At 41.5% G+C, this 17,613-nt stretch overlaps 1 protein-coding gene across 1 annotated transcript in view; it reads left to right on the forward strand.

The window, feature by feature from the left end:
* HSD17B2 (hydroxysteroid 17-beta dehydrogenase 2) overlaps window positions 1–17,613 on the forward strand; it is a 73,032-nt gene that overhangs the window by 32,684 nt on the left and 22,735 nt on the right. The window contains exons 2-3 of the mRNA XM_012466160.3: window positions 13,431–13,643; window positions 15,399–15,584. Coding sequence (XP_012321583.1) covers window positions 13,431–13,643; window positions 15,399–15,584 — 399 coding nt within the window. The remainder of the gene's footprint in view (window positions 1–13,430; window positions 13,644–15,398; window positions 15,585–17,613) is intronic.

Here is a 17,613-nt window from a genome sequence, read left to right on the forward strand (position 1 = left end):
AGTTCTAACTACACCCATATAAACAGGACTGCAGGGAAGCTCACAGGGAAGCTGGGCGGAGCCCACAGCAGCTCAGCGAAGCCTCTGCAGGCTGAGTGTGACTAGACTGCCACCTTGTGGGCAGGGAAAACGGTAGCAACACAGCTGAAAAGCATAAAGCCCTAACTCCCTGGGCCAGAACACCTGGGGGGAAGAAAAGAGGGTTTATGAGTCCAGCTGCTGCAGACTTAAAATTACCAAAATCAGAAAGACAGCAACTACAAAGTCAATAGGCAGATAAATCCACAAAGATGGGAAGAAACCAGCGCAAAAAGGATGAAAACACCCAAAACCAGAGCACCTCTCCTCCTACAAGGGAGCATAACTCCTCACCAGCACAGGAACAAGACTGGACGGAGAATGAGTGTGATGAAATGACAGAATCAGCTTTCAGAAAATGGATAATAAGAAACTTCCGTGAGCTAAAAGAACATGTTCTAACCCAATGCAAAGAAACTAAGAATCTTGAAAAAAGACTTGATGAAATGCTAACGAGAATGGACAACTTAGAGAGGAATATGAGTGAGTTGATGGAGCTGAAAAACACAACACGAGAACTTCGCGAAACATGCACAAGTTTCAACAGCCGAATTGACCAAGCAGAAGAAAGGATATCAGAAGTTGAAGATCAACTCAATGAAATAAAACGAGAAGGGAAGATTAGAGAAAACAAGGTAAAAAGGAATGAACAGAGTCAACAAGAAATATGGGACTACGTGAAAAGACCTAATCTACGTTTGATAGGTGTACCTGAATGTGACGAAGAGAATGCATCCAAGCTGGAAAATACTCTTCAGGATATTATCCAGGAAAACTTCCCCAACCTAGCAAGGCAGGCCAATATTCAAGTCCAGGAAATACAGAGAACACCACAAAGATATTCCTCTAGAAGAGCAACCCCAAGGCACATAATCATCAGATTCACCAGGGTTGAAATGAAGGAGAAAATACTAAGGGTAGCCAGAGAGAAAGGTCGGGTTACCCACAAAGGGAAACCCATCAGACTCACAGCAGATCTCTCAGCAGAAACCCTACAGGCCAGAAGAGAGTGGGGGCCGATATTCAACATCCTTAAAGAAAAGAACTTTCAACCCAGAATTTCATATCCAGCCAAACTAAGCTTCATAAGTGAAGGAAAAATAAAATCCTTTGTGAACAAGCAAGTACTCACAGATTTCATCACCACCAGACCAGCTTTACAAGAGCTCCTGAAGGAGACACTACACATAGAAAAGAACAACCAGTACCAGCCACTCCAAAAACACACGAAATGGTAAAGAGCATCAACACAATGAAGAATGTGCATCAACCAACGGGCAAAACAGCCACCTAGCATCAAAATGACAGGATCAAATTCACACATAACAATATTAACCCTAAATGTAAATGGACTAAATGCCCCAATCAAAAGACACAGACTGGCAAATTGGATAAAAAGCCAAAACCCATCAGTGTGCTGTATCCAGAAAACCCACCTCACATGCAAGGATACACAAAGGCTCAAAATAAAGGGATGGAGGAAGATTTACCAAGCAAATGGAGAACAAAAAAAAGCAGGAGTTGCAATTCTCATCTCTGATAAAATAGACTTTAAAGCAACAAAGATCAAAAGAGACAAAGAAGGACATTACATAATGGTAAAAGGATCAATGCAACAAGAAGAGCTAACGATCCTAAATATATATGCACCTAATACAGGAGCACCCAGATACATAAGGCAAGTTCTTAAAGACTTGCAAAGAGACTTAGACTCCCACACAATAATAGTGGGAGACTTCAACACACCATTGTCAATATTAGACAGATCAACGAGACAGATAATTAATAAGGATATCCAGGACTCGAACTCAGACCTGGAACAAGCAAACCTAATAGACATTTACAGAACTCTCCAGCCCAAATCCACAGAATATACATTCTTCTCAGCACCACATCACACCTACTCTAAAATTGACCACATAATTGGAAGTAAATCACTCCTCAGCAAATGCAAAAGAACGGAAATCATAACAAACAGTCTCTCAGACCACAGTGCAATCAAGTTAGAACTCAGAATTCAGAAGCCAACCCAGAACCGCACAGCCTCATGGAAAATGAACAACTTTCTCCTGAATGTTGACTGGATAAACACTGAAATGAAGGCAGAAATAAAGATGTTCTTCGAAACCAACGAGAATGAAGACACCACATACCAGAATCTCTGGGACACATTTAAAGCAGTCTCTAGAGGAAAATATATAGCAATAAGTGCTCACATGAGAAGAAAGGACAGAACTAAAATTGACACCCTATCGTCAAAATTGAAAGAGCTAGAGGAGCAAGATCAAAAAAACTCAAAACCTAGCAGAAGACAAGAAATAACTAAGATCAAAGCAGAATTGAAGGAGATAGAGACACGAAAAACCCTACAAAAAAATCAATAAATCCAGGAGCTGGTTTTTTGAAAAGATCAACAAAATAGACAGACCACTAGCCAGACTAATAAAAAAGAAAAGAGAGAATAACCAAATAGATGCAATAAAAAATGATAAAGGGGATATCACCACAGATGCCACAGAAATTCAAACCATCATCAGAGATTATTACAAACAACTCTATGCACATAAATTAGAAAACCTGGAAGAAATGGATAAATTCCTGGACAGTAGCCTCCTCCCATGCCTAAACCAGGAAGAAGTCAAAACCCTGAATAGACCAATAACAAGGTCTGAAGTCGAGGCAGCAATTAAGAGCCTATTACCCAAAAAAAGCCCAGGCCCAGATGGGTTCACAGCCAAATTCTACCAGACATACAAGGAGGAACTGGTACCATTCCTACTGAAACTATTCCAAATAATCCAAAAAGAGGGAATCCTTCCCAATTCATTTTATGAGACCAACATCATCCTAATACCAAAACCCGGCAGGGACTCAACAAAAAAAGAAAACTACAGGCCAATATCCATGATGAACATAGATGCAAAAATCTTCAATAAAATACTGGCAAGCTGATTACAACAGCACATCAAAAAGCTTATCCATCATGATCAAGTAGGATTCATCCCGGGGATGCAAGGCTAGTTCAATATACGCAAGTCTATAAATGTAATTCACCACATAAACAGAATCAAAGACAAAAACCACATGATTATCTCAATTGATGCAGAGAAGGCCTTCGACAAAATTCAACAGTCCTTTATGCTAAAAACTCTCAAAAAACTAGGTATTGACGGAACATATCTCAAAATAATAAAAGCTATATACGACAAACCGACAGCCAATATCATACTGAATGGGCAAAAACTGGAAGCATTCCCTTTGAAATCTGGCACTAGACAAGGATGCCCTCTCTCACCACTCCTATTCAATATAGTACTGGAAGTTCTAGCCAGAGCAATCAGGCAAGAAAAAGAAATAAAGGGTATTCGATTAGGAAAGGAGGAAGTCAAATTGTCTCTATTTGCAGACGACATGATTGTATATCTAGAAGACCCTATCACCTCAGCCCAAAATCTCCTGAAACTGATAAGCAACTTCAGCAAAGTCTCAGGATACAAAATCAATGTGCAAAAATCACAAGCATTCCTATACACCAATAATAGACTTAAAGAGAGCCAAATCAAGAACGAACTGCCATTCACAATTGCTACAAAGAGAATAAAATACCTAGGAATACAACTAACAAGGAACATAAAGGACCTCTTCAAGGAGAACTACAAATCACTGCTCAACGAAATAAGAGAGGACACAAACAGATGGAGAAACATTCCATGTTCATGGTTAGGAAGAATTAATATCGTGAAAATGGCCATACTGCCCAAAGTAATTTACAGATTCAGCGCTATCCCCATCAAGCTACCAATGACCTTCCTCACAGAACTAGAAAAAACCACCTTAAACTTCATATGGAACCAAAAGAGAGCCCGCATAACCAAGTCAATTCTAAGCAAAAAGAACAAAGCGGGAGGCATCACACTACTGGACATCAAACTCTACTACAAGGCTACAGTAATCAAAACAGCATGGTACTGGTACCAAAACAGAGATATAGACCAATGGAACAGAACAGAGGCGTCGGAGGCGACACAACATATCTACAACCACCCGATCTTTGACAAACCTGAAAAAAACAAGCAATGGGGAAAGGATTCCCTGTTCAATAAGTGGTGTTGGGAAAACTGGCTAGCCATATGCAGAAAGCAGAAACTCGACCCCTTCCTGACACCTTACACTAAAATTGACTCCAGATGGATTAAAGACTTAAACATAAGACCTAACACCATAAAAACACTAGAAGGAAACCTAGGCAAAACCATTCAGGACATAGGCGTAGGCAAGGACTTTATGACCAAAACACCAAAAGCATTGGCAACAAAAGCCAAAATAGACAAATGGGACCTAATCAAACTCCACAGCTTCTGCATGGCAAAAGAAACAGTCAATAGAGTGAATCGGCAACCAACAGAATGGGAAAAAATTTTTGCAGCCTACCCGTCTGACAAAGGGCTGATATCCAGAATTTACAACAAGCTAAAAAAGATTTACAAGAAAAAAACAAACAAGCCCATTCAAAAATGGGCGAAGGAAATGAACAGATACTTTACAAAAGAAGACATACATGAGGCCAACAAACATATGAAAAAATGCTCATCATCACTGGTCATTAGAGAAATGCAAATCAAAACTACATTGAGATACCATCTCACGCCAGTTAGAATGGCGATCATTAAAAAATCTGGAGAAAACAGATGCTGGAGAGGATGTGGAGAAATAGGAACACTTTTACACTGTTGGTGGGAGTGTAAATTAGTTCAACCACTGTGGAAAACAGTGTGGCGAATCCTCAAGGACCTAGAAATAGAAATTCCATTTGACCCAGCAATCCCATTACTGGGCATATATCCAAAGGATTATAAATTGTTCTACTATAAGGACACATGCACACGAATGTTCATTGCAGCACAGTTTACAATAGCAAAGACCTGGAACCAACCCAAATGCCCATCGATGATAGACTGGACAGGAAAAATGTGGCACATATACACCATGGAATATTATGCAGCCATTAAAAACGAGGAGTTCACATCCTTTGTAGGGACGTGGATGAACCTGGAAACCATCATTCTCAGCAAACTGACACAAGAACACAAAATCAAACACCACATGTTCTCACTCATAGGTGGGTGTTGAACAAGGAGAACACATGGACACAGGGAGGGGAGCACTATACACAGGGGTCTGTTGGGGGGGAGGGGGGACAGCAGGTGGGTGGGGAGTTCGGCAGGGATAGCATGTGGAGAAATGCCAGATACATGTGAAGGGGAGGAAGGCAGCAAATCATACTGCCACGTATGCACCTATGCAACAACCTTGCATGTTTTTCACATGTACCCCAAAACTTAAAATGCAATAATAATAATAATAATAAGCCTCTCTAGGGTTACACAGGCAGCACAGGCAGGAATTAGCAGGGCTAGACTCACACCCATGCTCCTATGCTATACTGCCTCACAGGTAAACACCGGCAGATGGTTTCCTGCAATCTTTGGCTTTATTAATTCACTGCCAAATAAAAACAAACTCAGATTTAGTTAGGAGAGACTTTATTAAAGGATTATTGCAGTACACGGAATGTTCTGACCATATGATCTGCAGGTGTCTCAAGATGAGGAATAAAGTTTTTGCTCTGCTAAAGAGACAATAAACAAGGCTAGAAAGAAGCGGGTGTTGGGGGCTGGGATGACCAGCATGGCCCAATCAGACAGTGGTTGACATCTGATCAGAAGGACCTATAAAGAGGACTTGTCTGCTGGCTCAGGCTGAGGGTGAGCCAGAACCCAGGGAAAGGAGAGAATCTACACCAAAGTTAGGTTAAGGAACTCTTTGTTCCTGGACCAACCAGTGGAAACAAGCAGTTCAGCTAACCACAAAGAAAAAGAAAGGGACTTTGGAGTCTCTAATTCTGGCCTTGTCATAGGTAAACAAGTGGGGGCACCTGTGAGTCTCATCTAAGTTACAAGGGGAAGGGAGCTGTTTCCCAGAACACAAAAGGTTAATTTCTTAACCTTTGCAAATTTTCAGGGTCACAGGGCTTGTGTAAAGTTCAACATTGTTGTCACCTGTAGGCTCTTTCTAGGAACTTTCCCAAGAGAGTCAGATCCTAGGTTCATGAAGCTGCTCAAAGGCACTACTTTCCAAAATGTGACAAATTATGCTCTACTCAGAGAAAAGAGTCAAGATCACAACGTCTCCTCCTTGCTCTCATCCCTTTACCTACACACTGCTTCTGTCACTCAGTGTAATGTTTTCAGTGTTCATGCTGCAGCAAGCATACAAACTTCATTTCTATGGCTTAATAATATCCCACTGTTAGGTATACCATTTTTTTATCCATTCATTAGTTGATGGATGTTTGGTTAGTTTCCCTTTTTCTGTTATTATGAATAATGCTGCTATGAACATTTGTGTACAGGTTTTTGTGTAAACATATATTTTCATTTCTCTTGAGTACACACCTGGGAGCTGAACTGCTAGGCCGTCTGGCATCACTATGTTTAACCTTTGAGGACTGCTTTCCAAAGCAGAGATAACTAGTTTTAGTGTCCACAGTAAGTGAAAAAGATGGAGTTTAGGAAAGACACCGAAACTAACTTGAGGAAGAAGGGGGATTATTAAGAGGATGTGGAATTTCTTAAGGCACACATGGGAAAGAGATCACCTGAGGTTTACCAGAAACTAGAAAACTGTCATGAGCCAAGAAGATGCTCTTCAATGTCTGTGGACAACATCTGACCTCAGACTCTGCTCTTATTCATAGCTTTGTCTCTTGTTACTCTTCAAGAGGACTTAGCCCATATCTCCACGTGCATGAAGGAAGATAGCCACCCAGTTCCCCCATTTACTATTGAGTTTAATATCCTCTTGGGTCAGACAGGAACAGACATTGCTTTGTATCTTGCAGCCACAATTCCACATTTCTGAAAGAGAAAAGCTGGTTGACTCTGGTCCAATCAGCCCGAGTCAAGAGGTGGAGTTACACAGGATAATTATAACCTTATGGACCCCTGTGGGGAAGGGGAAGCTCTCAGCATCCTTGTGTTTGTGGGATGCAAGGCCAAAGTAAGGGTTGGAAAGTGTAACGTTCATGATTCTCATGTGGATTTGGGGAGCAGATGGTGGACTTTAGGTTTGGATACAGGTGACAGTTTGCATGCCTTCATGGTCAGCAGCTCTAAGTAGGTGGATGACCCTTTCCTCCCCCTGTCTTAACTCTCTAGAGAGCAGCAGACACCCTGATTGGGTGTTGATGTGCTCCATAGAGTCAAGGTCATGGTCTTCATCTCTGCACTGCAGAACAGTATTCTTCTCTGTGCAGAAGGAAAATGCTGGGCATCCTGACATCACACAAGCCTCTAAGGAGAACTGGGGGCTTAAAAATCCATGTCCCCCATATATCAAGCTGTGCCAATAATAAGGCAGAAGCATAAGGCATGGTATATTACAAAATGGGAGAGGCTCTCCATGAAACACTTGGCCTTGCCCAGCAGGCTGTGTATAACCAGGTTTTTACTCCAACCTGGTTCAAAGTTAGTTATTTTTAGGTTAATTCATATCCTTTCTTTCTGACCACAAGAGGATCATCCTGGGATTCGCTTGCCCAAACCTCCCTTCTCTGCTCACACAGATGAAGGAGAAGGTGGCTGGTCTAGTATGACAGTGAATTATGGACTTGGATTTAGGATCCAGTAAAGAGTCCAGGTCAATCCCTACATCTGTGTGATCTTGGCATCTCTTGTTTTCAGTTTCCTCATCTATAAGATAGGAAAGATAATTTCTACTGTAGACATTTGGTGAATAATTTTATTAGACAGACTTGACCACCAGTGGTATTTAGGGGATTCCAGGGAGAGAGATCTGGGACTGAGACAATGGGGTCTTCTAAATATACAGTCATGTCATCTGCAAATAGAGACAATTTGACTTCCTCCTTTCGTAATTGAATACCCTTTATTTCTTTTCCTTGCCTGATTGCTCTGGCTAGAACTTCCAATACTGTATTGAATAGGAGTGGTGAGAGAGGGCATCCTTGTCTAGTGCCAGATTTCAAAGGGAATACTTCCAATTTTGCCCATTCAGTATGATATTGGCTGTGGGTTTGTCATAAATAGCTTTTATTATTTTGAGACATGTTCCATCAATACCTAGTTTATTGAGAGATTTTAGTATAAAGGGCTGTTGAATTTTGTCAAAGGCCTTCTCTGCATCTATTGAGATGTGGTTTTTGTCTTTGGTTCTGTTTATGTGGTGAATTACGTTTATAGACTTGCATATGTTGAACCAGCCTTGCATCCCCGGGATCAATCTCTGATATACTTTCTTCTGTTGGTCGATTCAGCTATTGAAGTTTGTATATGCTTCGCAAAGTTCTCGTGGTATTTTTCAGCTCCATCAATTCATTTATATTCCTCTCTAAGCGGTTTATTCTCATTAGCATTTCGTCAAATCTTCTTTCAATATTCTTAGTTTCTTTGCATTGGGTTAGAACATGATCTTTTAGCTCAGAGAAGTTTGTTATTACCCACCTTCTGAAGCCTGTTTCTCTCAATGCATCAGACTCATTCTCCATTTATAGCAATAAATGCCCACATGAGAAGCATGGAAAGATCTAAAATTGACACCCTATCATCAAAATTGAAAGAGCCAGAGGAGCAAGATCAAAAAAACTCAAAAATTAGCAGAAGACAAGAAATAACTAAGATCAGGGCAGAACCGAAGGAGATAGAGACACAAAAAACCTTTCAAAAAATCAATAAATCCAGGAGGTGGTTTTTTGAAAAGATCAACAAAATAGACAGACTGCTAGCCAGATTAACAAAAAAGAAAAGGGAGAAGAATCAAATAGATGTAATAAAAAATGATAAAGGGGATATCACCACAGAGTCCACAGAAATACAAACCACCATCAGAGATCACTACAAACAACTCTATGCACATAAACCAGTAAGCCTGGAAGAAATGGATAAATTCCTGGACACTTGCATCCTCCCAAGCCTAAACCAGGAAGAAGTCGAAACCCTGAATAGACCAATAACAAGGGCTGAAGTTGAGGCAGCAATTAATAGCCTACCAACCAAAAAAAGCCCAGGTCCAGATGGGTTCAGAGCTGAATTCTTCCAGATGTACAAAGAGGAGCTGGTACCACTCCTTCTGAAACTCTTCCAAACAATCCAAAAAGAGGGAACCTCCCCAAATCATTTTATGAGACCAACATCATGCTGATACCAAAACCAGGCAGAGACTCAACAAGAAAAGAAAACTTCAGGCCAATATCCATGATGAACATAGACACAAAAATCTTCAATAAAATACTGGCAAACCATTGCAACAGCACATCAAAAAGCTTATCCATCATGATCAAGTAGGCTTGATCCCGGAGGTGCAAGGCTGGTTCAACATATGCAAGTCTATAAACGTAATTCACCACATAAACAGAACCAAAGACAAAAACCACATCTCAATAGATGCAGAGAAGGCCTTTGACAAAATTCAACAGCCCTTTATACTAAAATCTCTCAATAAACTAGGTATTGACGGAACATATCTCAAAATAATAAAAGCTATTTATGACAAACCCACAGCCAATATCATACTGAATGGGCAAAATTGGAAGTATTCCCTTTGAAATCTGGCACTAGACAAGGATGCCCTCTCTCACCACTCCTATTCAATACAGTATTGGAAGTTCTAGCCAGAGCAATCAGGCAAGGAAAAGAAATAAAGGGTATTCAATTACGAAAGGAGGAAGTCAAATTGTCTCTATTTGCAGATGACATGACTGTATATTTAGAAGACCCCATTGTCTCAGCCCCAAATCTCCTGAAACTGAGAAGCAACTTCAGCAAAGTGTTAGGATACAAAATCAATGTGCAAAAATCACAAGCATTCCTATACACCAGTAACAGACTTAAAGAGAGCCAAATCAAGAATGAACTGCCATTTACAATTGCTACAAATAAAGTAAAATACCTAGCAATACAACTGACAAAGGATGTAAAGGACCTCTTCAAGAAGAACTACAAACCACTACTCAATGAAATAATAAAGGACACTAACAGATGGAAAAACATTCCACGTTCATGGTTAGGAAGAATCAATATCGTGAAAATGGCCATACTGCCCAAAGTAATTTATAGATTCAACACTATCCCCATCAATCTGTCAAGACCTTCTTCACAGAACTGGAGAAAACCACCTTAAACTTCATATGGAACCAAAAGACAGCTCATATAGCCAAGTCAATTCTAAGCAAAAAGAACAAAGCTGGAGGCATCATGCTACCTGACTTCAGACTATACTACAAGGCTACAGTTATCAAAACAATGGTACTGGTACCAAAACAGAGATATAGATTAATGGAACAGAACAGAGTCCTCAGAGGCAACACCACACATTTACAACCATCCAATCTTTGACAAACCTGACAGAAACAAGCAATGGGGAAAGGATTCCCTGTTTAATAAATGGCGTTGTGAAAACTGGCTAGCCATGTGCAGAAAGCAGAAACTGGACCCCTTCCTGACACCTTTCACTAAAATTAACTCCAGATGGATTAACGACTTAAACATAAGACCTAACACCATAAAAACCCTAGAAGAAAACCTAGGCAAAACCATTCAGGACATAGGCATAGGCAAGGACTTCATGACTAAAACACCAAAAGCATTGGCAACAAAAGCCAAATTAGACAAATGGGATCTAATTAAACTCCAGAGCTTCTGTACAGCAAAAGAAACAATCATTAGAGTGAACTGGAAACCAACAGAATGGGAAAAATATTTTGCAATCTGCCCATCTGACAAAGGACTTATATCCAAAATCTACAAAGAACTAAAACAGATTTACAAGAAAAAAACAAACAAACCCATTCAAAAGTGGGCAAAGGATATGAACAGACACTTTCCAAAAGAAGACATATATGAGGCCAACAAACATATGAAAAAATGCTCATCATCACTGGTCATTAGAGAAATACAAATCAAAACCACATTGAGATACCATCTCACACCAGTTAGAATGGTGATCATTAAAAAATCTGGAGACAACAGATGCTGGAGAGGATGTGGAGAAATAGGAACACTTTTACACTGTTGGTGGGAGTGTAAATTAGTTCAACCATTGTGGAAGACAGTGTGGAGATTCCTCAAGGACCTAGAAATAGAAATTCCATTTGACCCAGCAATCCCATTACTGGGTATATATCCAAAGGATTATAAATCGTTCTACTATAAGGACACATGCACACGAATGTTCATTGCAGCACTGTTTACAATAGCAAAGACTTGGAACCAACCCAAATGCCCATCGATGATAGACTGGATAGGGAAAATATGGCACATATAGACCATGGCATACCATGCAGCCATAAAAAAGAATGAGCTTGTGTCCTTTGTAGGGACATGGATGAACCTGGAACCCATCATTCTCAGTAAACTGACACAAGAACAGAAAATCAAACACCACATGTTCTCACTCATAGGCGGGTGTTGAACAATGAGACACGTGGACACAGGGAGGGGAGCATCACACACTGGGGTCTGTTGGGGGGACCAGGGAGGGACAGTGTGGGGTGGGGAGTTGGGGAAGGATAACATAGGGAGAAATGCCAGATATAGGTGATGTGGACGGATACAACAAACCACATTGCCATGTATGTACCTATGCAACAACACTGCATGTTCTTCACATGTACCCCAGAACCTAAAATGCAATAAAATAATATATGTATTTTTAAAAATTACACAAGAAAAATAAGTACTTTTTATAGCAAAAATGGTAAACATTGCAAGATAAGGTCCCCTTCATTCTGCCTGTCCTCCTAAGGGAAACTTAGTAATCTCTCCTTCCAAATTCTTTTTTTTTTTTTCCATACCTAGGTAGGTATAGAATCAACTCTCCTCCTTTTTTGCATTAAATTGGAATTTATTAATATGTTACACCGCGAATTATTTTATTTCACTTAACAAAGCATCTTGGAGCAATATCCATGTCCGTTTGTATAGTTCTATTCCATCTTTAAAACTGCTTTGTCGTATTCCATTTTAGGTACCGTAATTTATATAACCATTCTCCTATTCATGGACATTTAAGTTAATTCCTTCTTGTGCTCTTATACAGTGCTGTAAAGAACATCATTTATGTGCCTGCAAGCGTTTCTCTAGGATAAATGCTGAGACTTTTTGGGTCAAAAGATTTGTGAATTCACATTGGTGGATTTTAGCCCTGCACATATATATCAACAGCATATGTGAACGCCTGTCCTCTCCTTGGGGACGGTCGATTTCAGGCCCCTTTTGTTAGCTTGGAAGTGAGATCTCTTTTCTGCTCACTCACTTACTGATCTTTGAGTTGATTCTCTGCATGCACTCTGATTTCCCCTATTTCCCAATTCTTGGCAGGGATGTCTGACAACTGATACAAGAGATCCCTGCAGGCATCCAAGAAAGATCACATGACACAGCCAATCTGAAATAATTTCTTATCATTAAAACGAGAGAGACGGTAACTCTTATATGTCTATTATGGTGTATGTAGCTCAAAGGGTGATTTAATGTTCATATTGTTGTCAACGTGGGAATTTCAGACATCTACGTTTTGTACTCGTGGATATAAAACACTCTTTCTAGGGTTCCTAATATCCTCTTGGCTGGGTTGGGTACACTCCCATCTCAAATTCTGAGAAGATTAAATCATATTTTACGTATTTACTCTCTGTTTTTACAGAGCAATGCCATTAGGCCTTTCTATTTGGTTTCTGTTGTAACTTTCTAGGGTTGATGTCTATTCTGTGGCTCAGGGCAGGCCCTGGATAAGGAAAAAGGCCCAGGAGGGTGAGAAACACAGGTGGCCATGAACATTTAACTTTTAAAATCCAGCATGAAGTGGTCCCTGTGGGCAGCCTGTGTTATTGCCCTGTGTCTCCATAAAGCAAAACCAAGTCCAAAGTATGAGTTTGTAATGAATGTTTGACTGAAAGTTTTACAGAGTGACTGAGGTTACATCAAACACTACACATTATAGATTATTAAAACTATTTCCATTAGACGTCTTGGTTTTCCTTCTTTGGCCAGCAGCCACTCCTTGAATACATTTCCCCCAAGCCTTTCTCTTTCCACCTACGCTCACTCACAACCCCTCAATTCTACGTGAAGTCCCTTTCTTCATATGGAGAATGTATCTGTCTGGCTTGGCTCCTCTTCCCACCTCCCTACTTAGTACATAAAGAAAATTCCTCAGGAACCCCTCTCTTCAGAGAGCATGGGGAATCTTAAACAACATAATATGTTTTCCTTGTGAAATAATTTCTCCTGTCACTGTGGTTTGAGCTCATTCCCTACTCCCTTGACCCTATGCAGGTGGTGATTGTGGGCTGGGCCACGATTTGTGCAAGTATCTGGATGAGCTGGGCTTCACGGTGTTTGCCGGCGTTTTGAATGAAAATGGCCCAGGAGCTGCGGAATTGAGAAGAACCTGTTCCTCGCGCCTCTCAGTGCTCCAAATGGACGTCACGAACCCAGTACAGATAAAAGATGCTTACAGCAAGGTTGTAGCGACGCTGCAGGACAGAGGTACTGCCGCCAGCACCCTCAGTGCCTTTACTCTCATCCCGAATGCCCAGCTCTGGTTCCAGCTTGGGCTGACCATGCCCCAAACTCCCCTCTGGCCACTGCGTGCACTGGAGCACACCTGTGCTGAATCCCTACCACGTTTGTGGGTCTCTATCAACATGAAAACCTTCAGAATAACTCAGACATGAGCCCACCCACACAGAACTTAAAGAAACCTCTATCTCATTCTCTCCAACTTCTCAGTCACTCTCCCTTGAATGACTCCCCCAGCCCCACCTCATCGCTTTCCTGTCCACAATAGCAACATGCATTAAAGTCCCCAGCTTAGAAAAAAAATACCTTCATGGTCACTGTCCTCCTTTACCCATTACCCTTTCCCTTCTCTTTCCTTCATGGCCAAGCTCCATGGAACCCTGTAGCTTTCTGACTCCCTTCCTCACCTTCCATGTGATGTCGGCTCTCACTCTGCCTCCCTAACTGGTCTGACAAAGCTATTCAGTATCAGCCTGAAGAGCCAGTTCTTTTTTTTCAACTTTTATTTTAAATTCTGGGTTACGTGTGCAGGATGTGCAGGTTTGTAACATAGGTAAACGTGTGCCATGGTGGTTTGCTGCACAGATCCACCCATCCTGTAGGTATTGAGCCCAGGATTCATCAGCTATTCTTCCTGATACTTCCTGATGCTCTACCTCCCCTCTCTCCGACGGGCCCCAGGGTGTGATGTTCCCCATCCAATTAAATCAGTCCCTAGGATGAGATCTCAGGTATAATTAGTTTTAAAGCTTCCCATGTGATGTTAATGTTAGGGCAGGGCTGAGGAATCACTAGTTTACGCCAATAACTCCCAAATCTATTCGTATATTCCTAACCAAATTCTTCTTCTCCATGTATACAAAGTTGTCTTCCAGACGTCTTCCCTTATACTCCAGGAGTTTTAACTTCAACATATCAAAAACTTACCTCACCTTTTTTTTTTCCTGCTGCCATTCTGCAAATCAGTTTGCTCTTCTGCATCCTACAGCTCAGACACTGGCACTGCCACCTAACCAGTCACTGAAGCCAGCAACCTGTGGGTCACTGAGACACTCAGCTTATCTTCAATCCCTGTATCCTATTGACTCAAGTCCCATCAATTCTGCCTCCTGGATAGGTACCGTCCAGCCCTTTCCTACCATTGCATAGCAGCTATGACTTAGCACAGACCCTCACCATCTACCACCTGGGCTATCCCAGTGGCCTCCTTGCAACCCACCTTTACTTCCCCATTACTTTCCAGAGACAAATCTTCACAGCATTCACATTTTACAGTGCCATCCATCTCTTTAGACATACAGAGCCTCCATGTACTGGGGTCCTCCCACGTGGCATGCCTGTGATTGGCGATTTGTTTCATCAGTGGTTTGTTGGTTCCTTATCAGTGGTTCCCTATCTAAACATCTTAACAAGGATTAGAGTTCCCTTCAGGATAATGGCTCCTGCCAAACCCTTACTCTGCAATACCTGCTGGTTCACTTCGTAAACACTGAAGAGTTTCTGGAACAGAATGTGCTAATTTACACCTCTGCACATCTAGCTTCCTGTTACAGGAATTTCCCTCCCACTCCTGCTCCCTTTGTCTTTGTCCAGTGGCAGACTCTAATCCCCTTGGAGACCTGGCTCACACGTAACATCTCTTGCATGGTCTTCCAGGTATTCCAGGTTGCATTATTCACTTCTTCTTCCAGACACTCACTCATTATGCATTTCTGTCTCCAGGACTGTGGGCTGTGATCAACAATGCTGGGGTGCTTGGCTTTCCATGTGATGGAGAGCTTATTCCTATGACGGACTACAAACAGTGCATGGCTGTGAACTTCTTTGGAACTGTGGAGGTCACAAAGACATTTTTGCCTCTTCTTAGGAAATCCAAGGGGAGGCTGGTGAATGTCAGCAGCATCGGAGGTGAGTCGGCATTTTCACACGTGGTCATGGGGTGCTTGTCACATGACATGGCTCTCAGCATTTTTTGTGGGCTGAACAAAAACACACAGGGCATGCAAAAGCAGGGCTGGGGCAGGACTAGTCAAATTGTATATCCTCTGTTGACTTTAACACAACAAAACCTTTCTCTTCTTTCAAATTCTTTCATGTACAAACTCTTATCTACCTTTTAACTCATCCATTTATTACTGGGTTCCTGTATATCTTCATAATGCGACTGCCAACACACAAGCTTGCTAGATTTGTACAAGAAATCTCACATTACAAGTAACGTCAGCATTACAGGCAACCTGTTTTCAACACTTCGTCAACTTAATACACTGTGTTCAGTTCCCTGTAAGCTAAGTAGGCAATACCTTCCCTCTGTTCATGCTATCAAACACAAGCTGTCTGCTGCTGTTAACCCGAAGATTATCCCCAGTGCTGAGCAGCCTCAACCCAGCTGGGTCAGGACATGATGACATTGGATGGTTTGTCTCTCTCTGTTTCCAAGAACAGATAGTCAGCAACTTGAGTCAAGGGTTGAACAGTCTTGCCTTTTCATAAACAGTGCCCATGTGTGTGATAGCATTGTTTACGAAAAGGCAAGACTGTTTTTGCCTTTTCTGGGACAGACATTTTCAAACTGGGGTTCCTCAGGCTCTTACCCAGTTTGGAGATCCATAGAGCTGACTTTAGGGTGACTGCATAGGTGAGAGGAAGCCAAAGGGAGTGGCATTGGACTCTAGGACCCTGCCTTCAAAAAGAGGAGTACCGCTCTTCACTGTTGGATCAATTCATTCTAAGAAAAATTTCTTAAAATAAAGGGCACACTAGGCTCTTTTTGCTTGTTTGCTTGATTTTTGTGTTTTGTGCCTTTTTTTTTTTTTTGATAATGTGAGCATCAGTTCTAGAATAATTTTGTGGTGGGAAGGGGTTCTTTGTATTTCCTAGACAAATATTGTTGTCCATCACATTCCCTTTCCTGACTTTAACTCAGTAACTTTCTTAAAACTAACTGGGTCTAAAACTTAAAACTAAATGTGTCTTTGACTAGAGTCATTGGTTGGCCTGAGGCATAAGCAAAGAAGATGGTGGGGAGAGAGAGAGAGAAAATAAAAAAGAGTTGGAGGAGACAGAGATTCCTCTAGGATGGTTAGGAGCAATGAGTATTGTATTTTAGCTTGTGTGAGAGTCCCAGAGTATTTCCAGTTTCCTGCTACCTTGCCGAAGCAAATGAATTCTCAGAAAACACACGGCAATATTTTCCTAATCTTTGTTCTGAACTTAGCCTTTACAATTTTGGCCTGTGTGGAAGCCTCACCTTTCTCAGTCCCCTGGAACAGTCTGGTACTTCTGGGAAAGTCTCAAAGACTCTTTGCCTCACTCATATGACAAATATTTACTGAAATAACAGACTACTGCCTCCTCCTTGGCACATTGACAAGGATGTTTCTCTTGTTTTCTCTGCTCCCAAGTTGGAGCAATACCTTCATGCTTATGAGTTCGCTTTAGTTATTGCCAAAATGTGGAGTATGTACTGTATGTCCAGTGTCTGGCATGCAGCAGCAGCTCAATTAATCCATGAAGAAATGCAAGTGTGTGAATGAGTGGAACATGGAAAATGGATGAATAAATGGATAAGTGAAGAGCTTACAGTACAAGGCCAGGTGCGGTGGCTCAAGCATAGAACTCTAGCATTTTGGGAAGCCAAGGCAGGAGGATCACTTGAACCCAGGAGTTTGATACCAGCCTGGGCAACATACTGAGACCTCGTCTCTACAAAAAAATTAAAAAACTAATGAGGCATGGTGGCATGTGCCTGTAGTCCCAGCTACTCAGGAGGCTGAGATGAATCACTTGAGCCTGGAAGATTGAGGCTGCAGTGAGCTGGGTTCATGCTACTGTACTCCAGCCTGGGTGACAGAGTGAGACCCTGTCTCAAAAAAGAACTTACAATAGAGAGCATAGCTTCCACATATTTTCAACTTGGCCTCTAAAGTTCTTTCCA

This window comes from Aotus nancymaae, unplaced genomic scaffold (genome assembly GCF_030222135.1).
Source record: "Aotus nancymaae isolate 86718 unplaced genomic scaffold, 86718_ANA_hifiasm-v0.15.2.pri h1tg000030l, whole genome shotgun sequence".
NCBI classification, from domain to species: Eukaryota; Metazoa; Chordata; class Mammalia; order Primates; family Aotidae; genus Aotus; species Aotus nancymaae.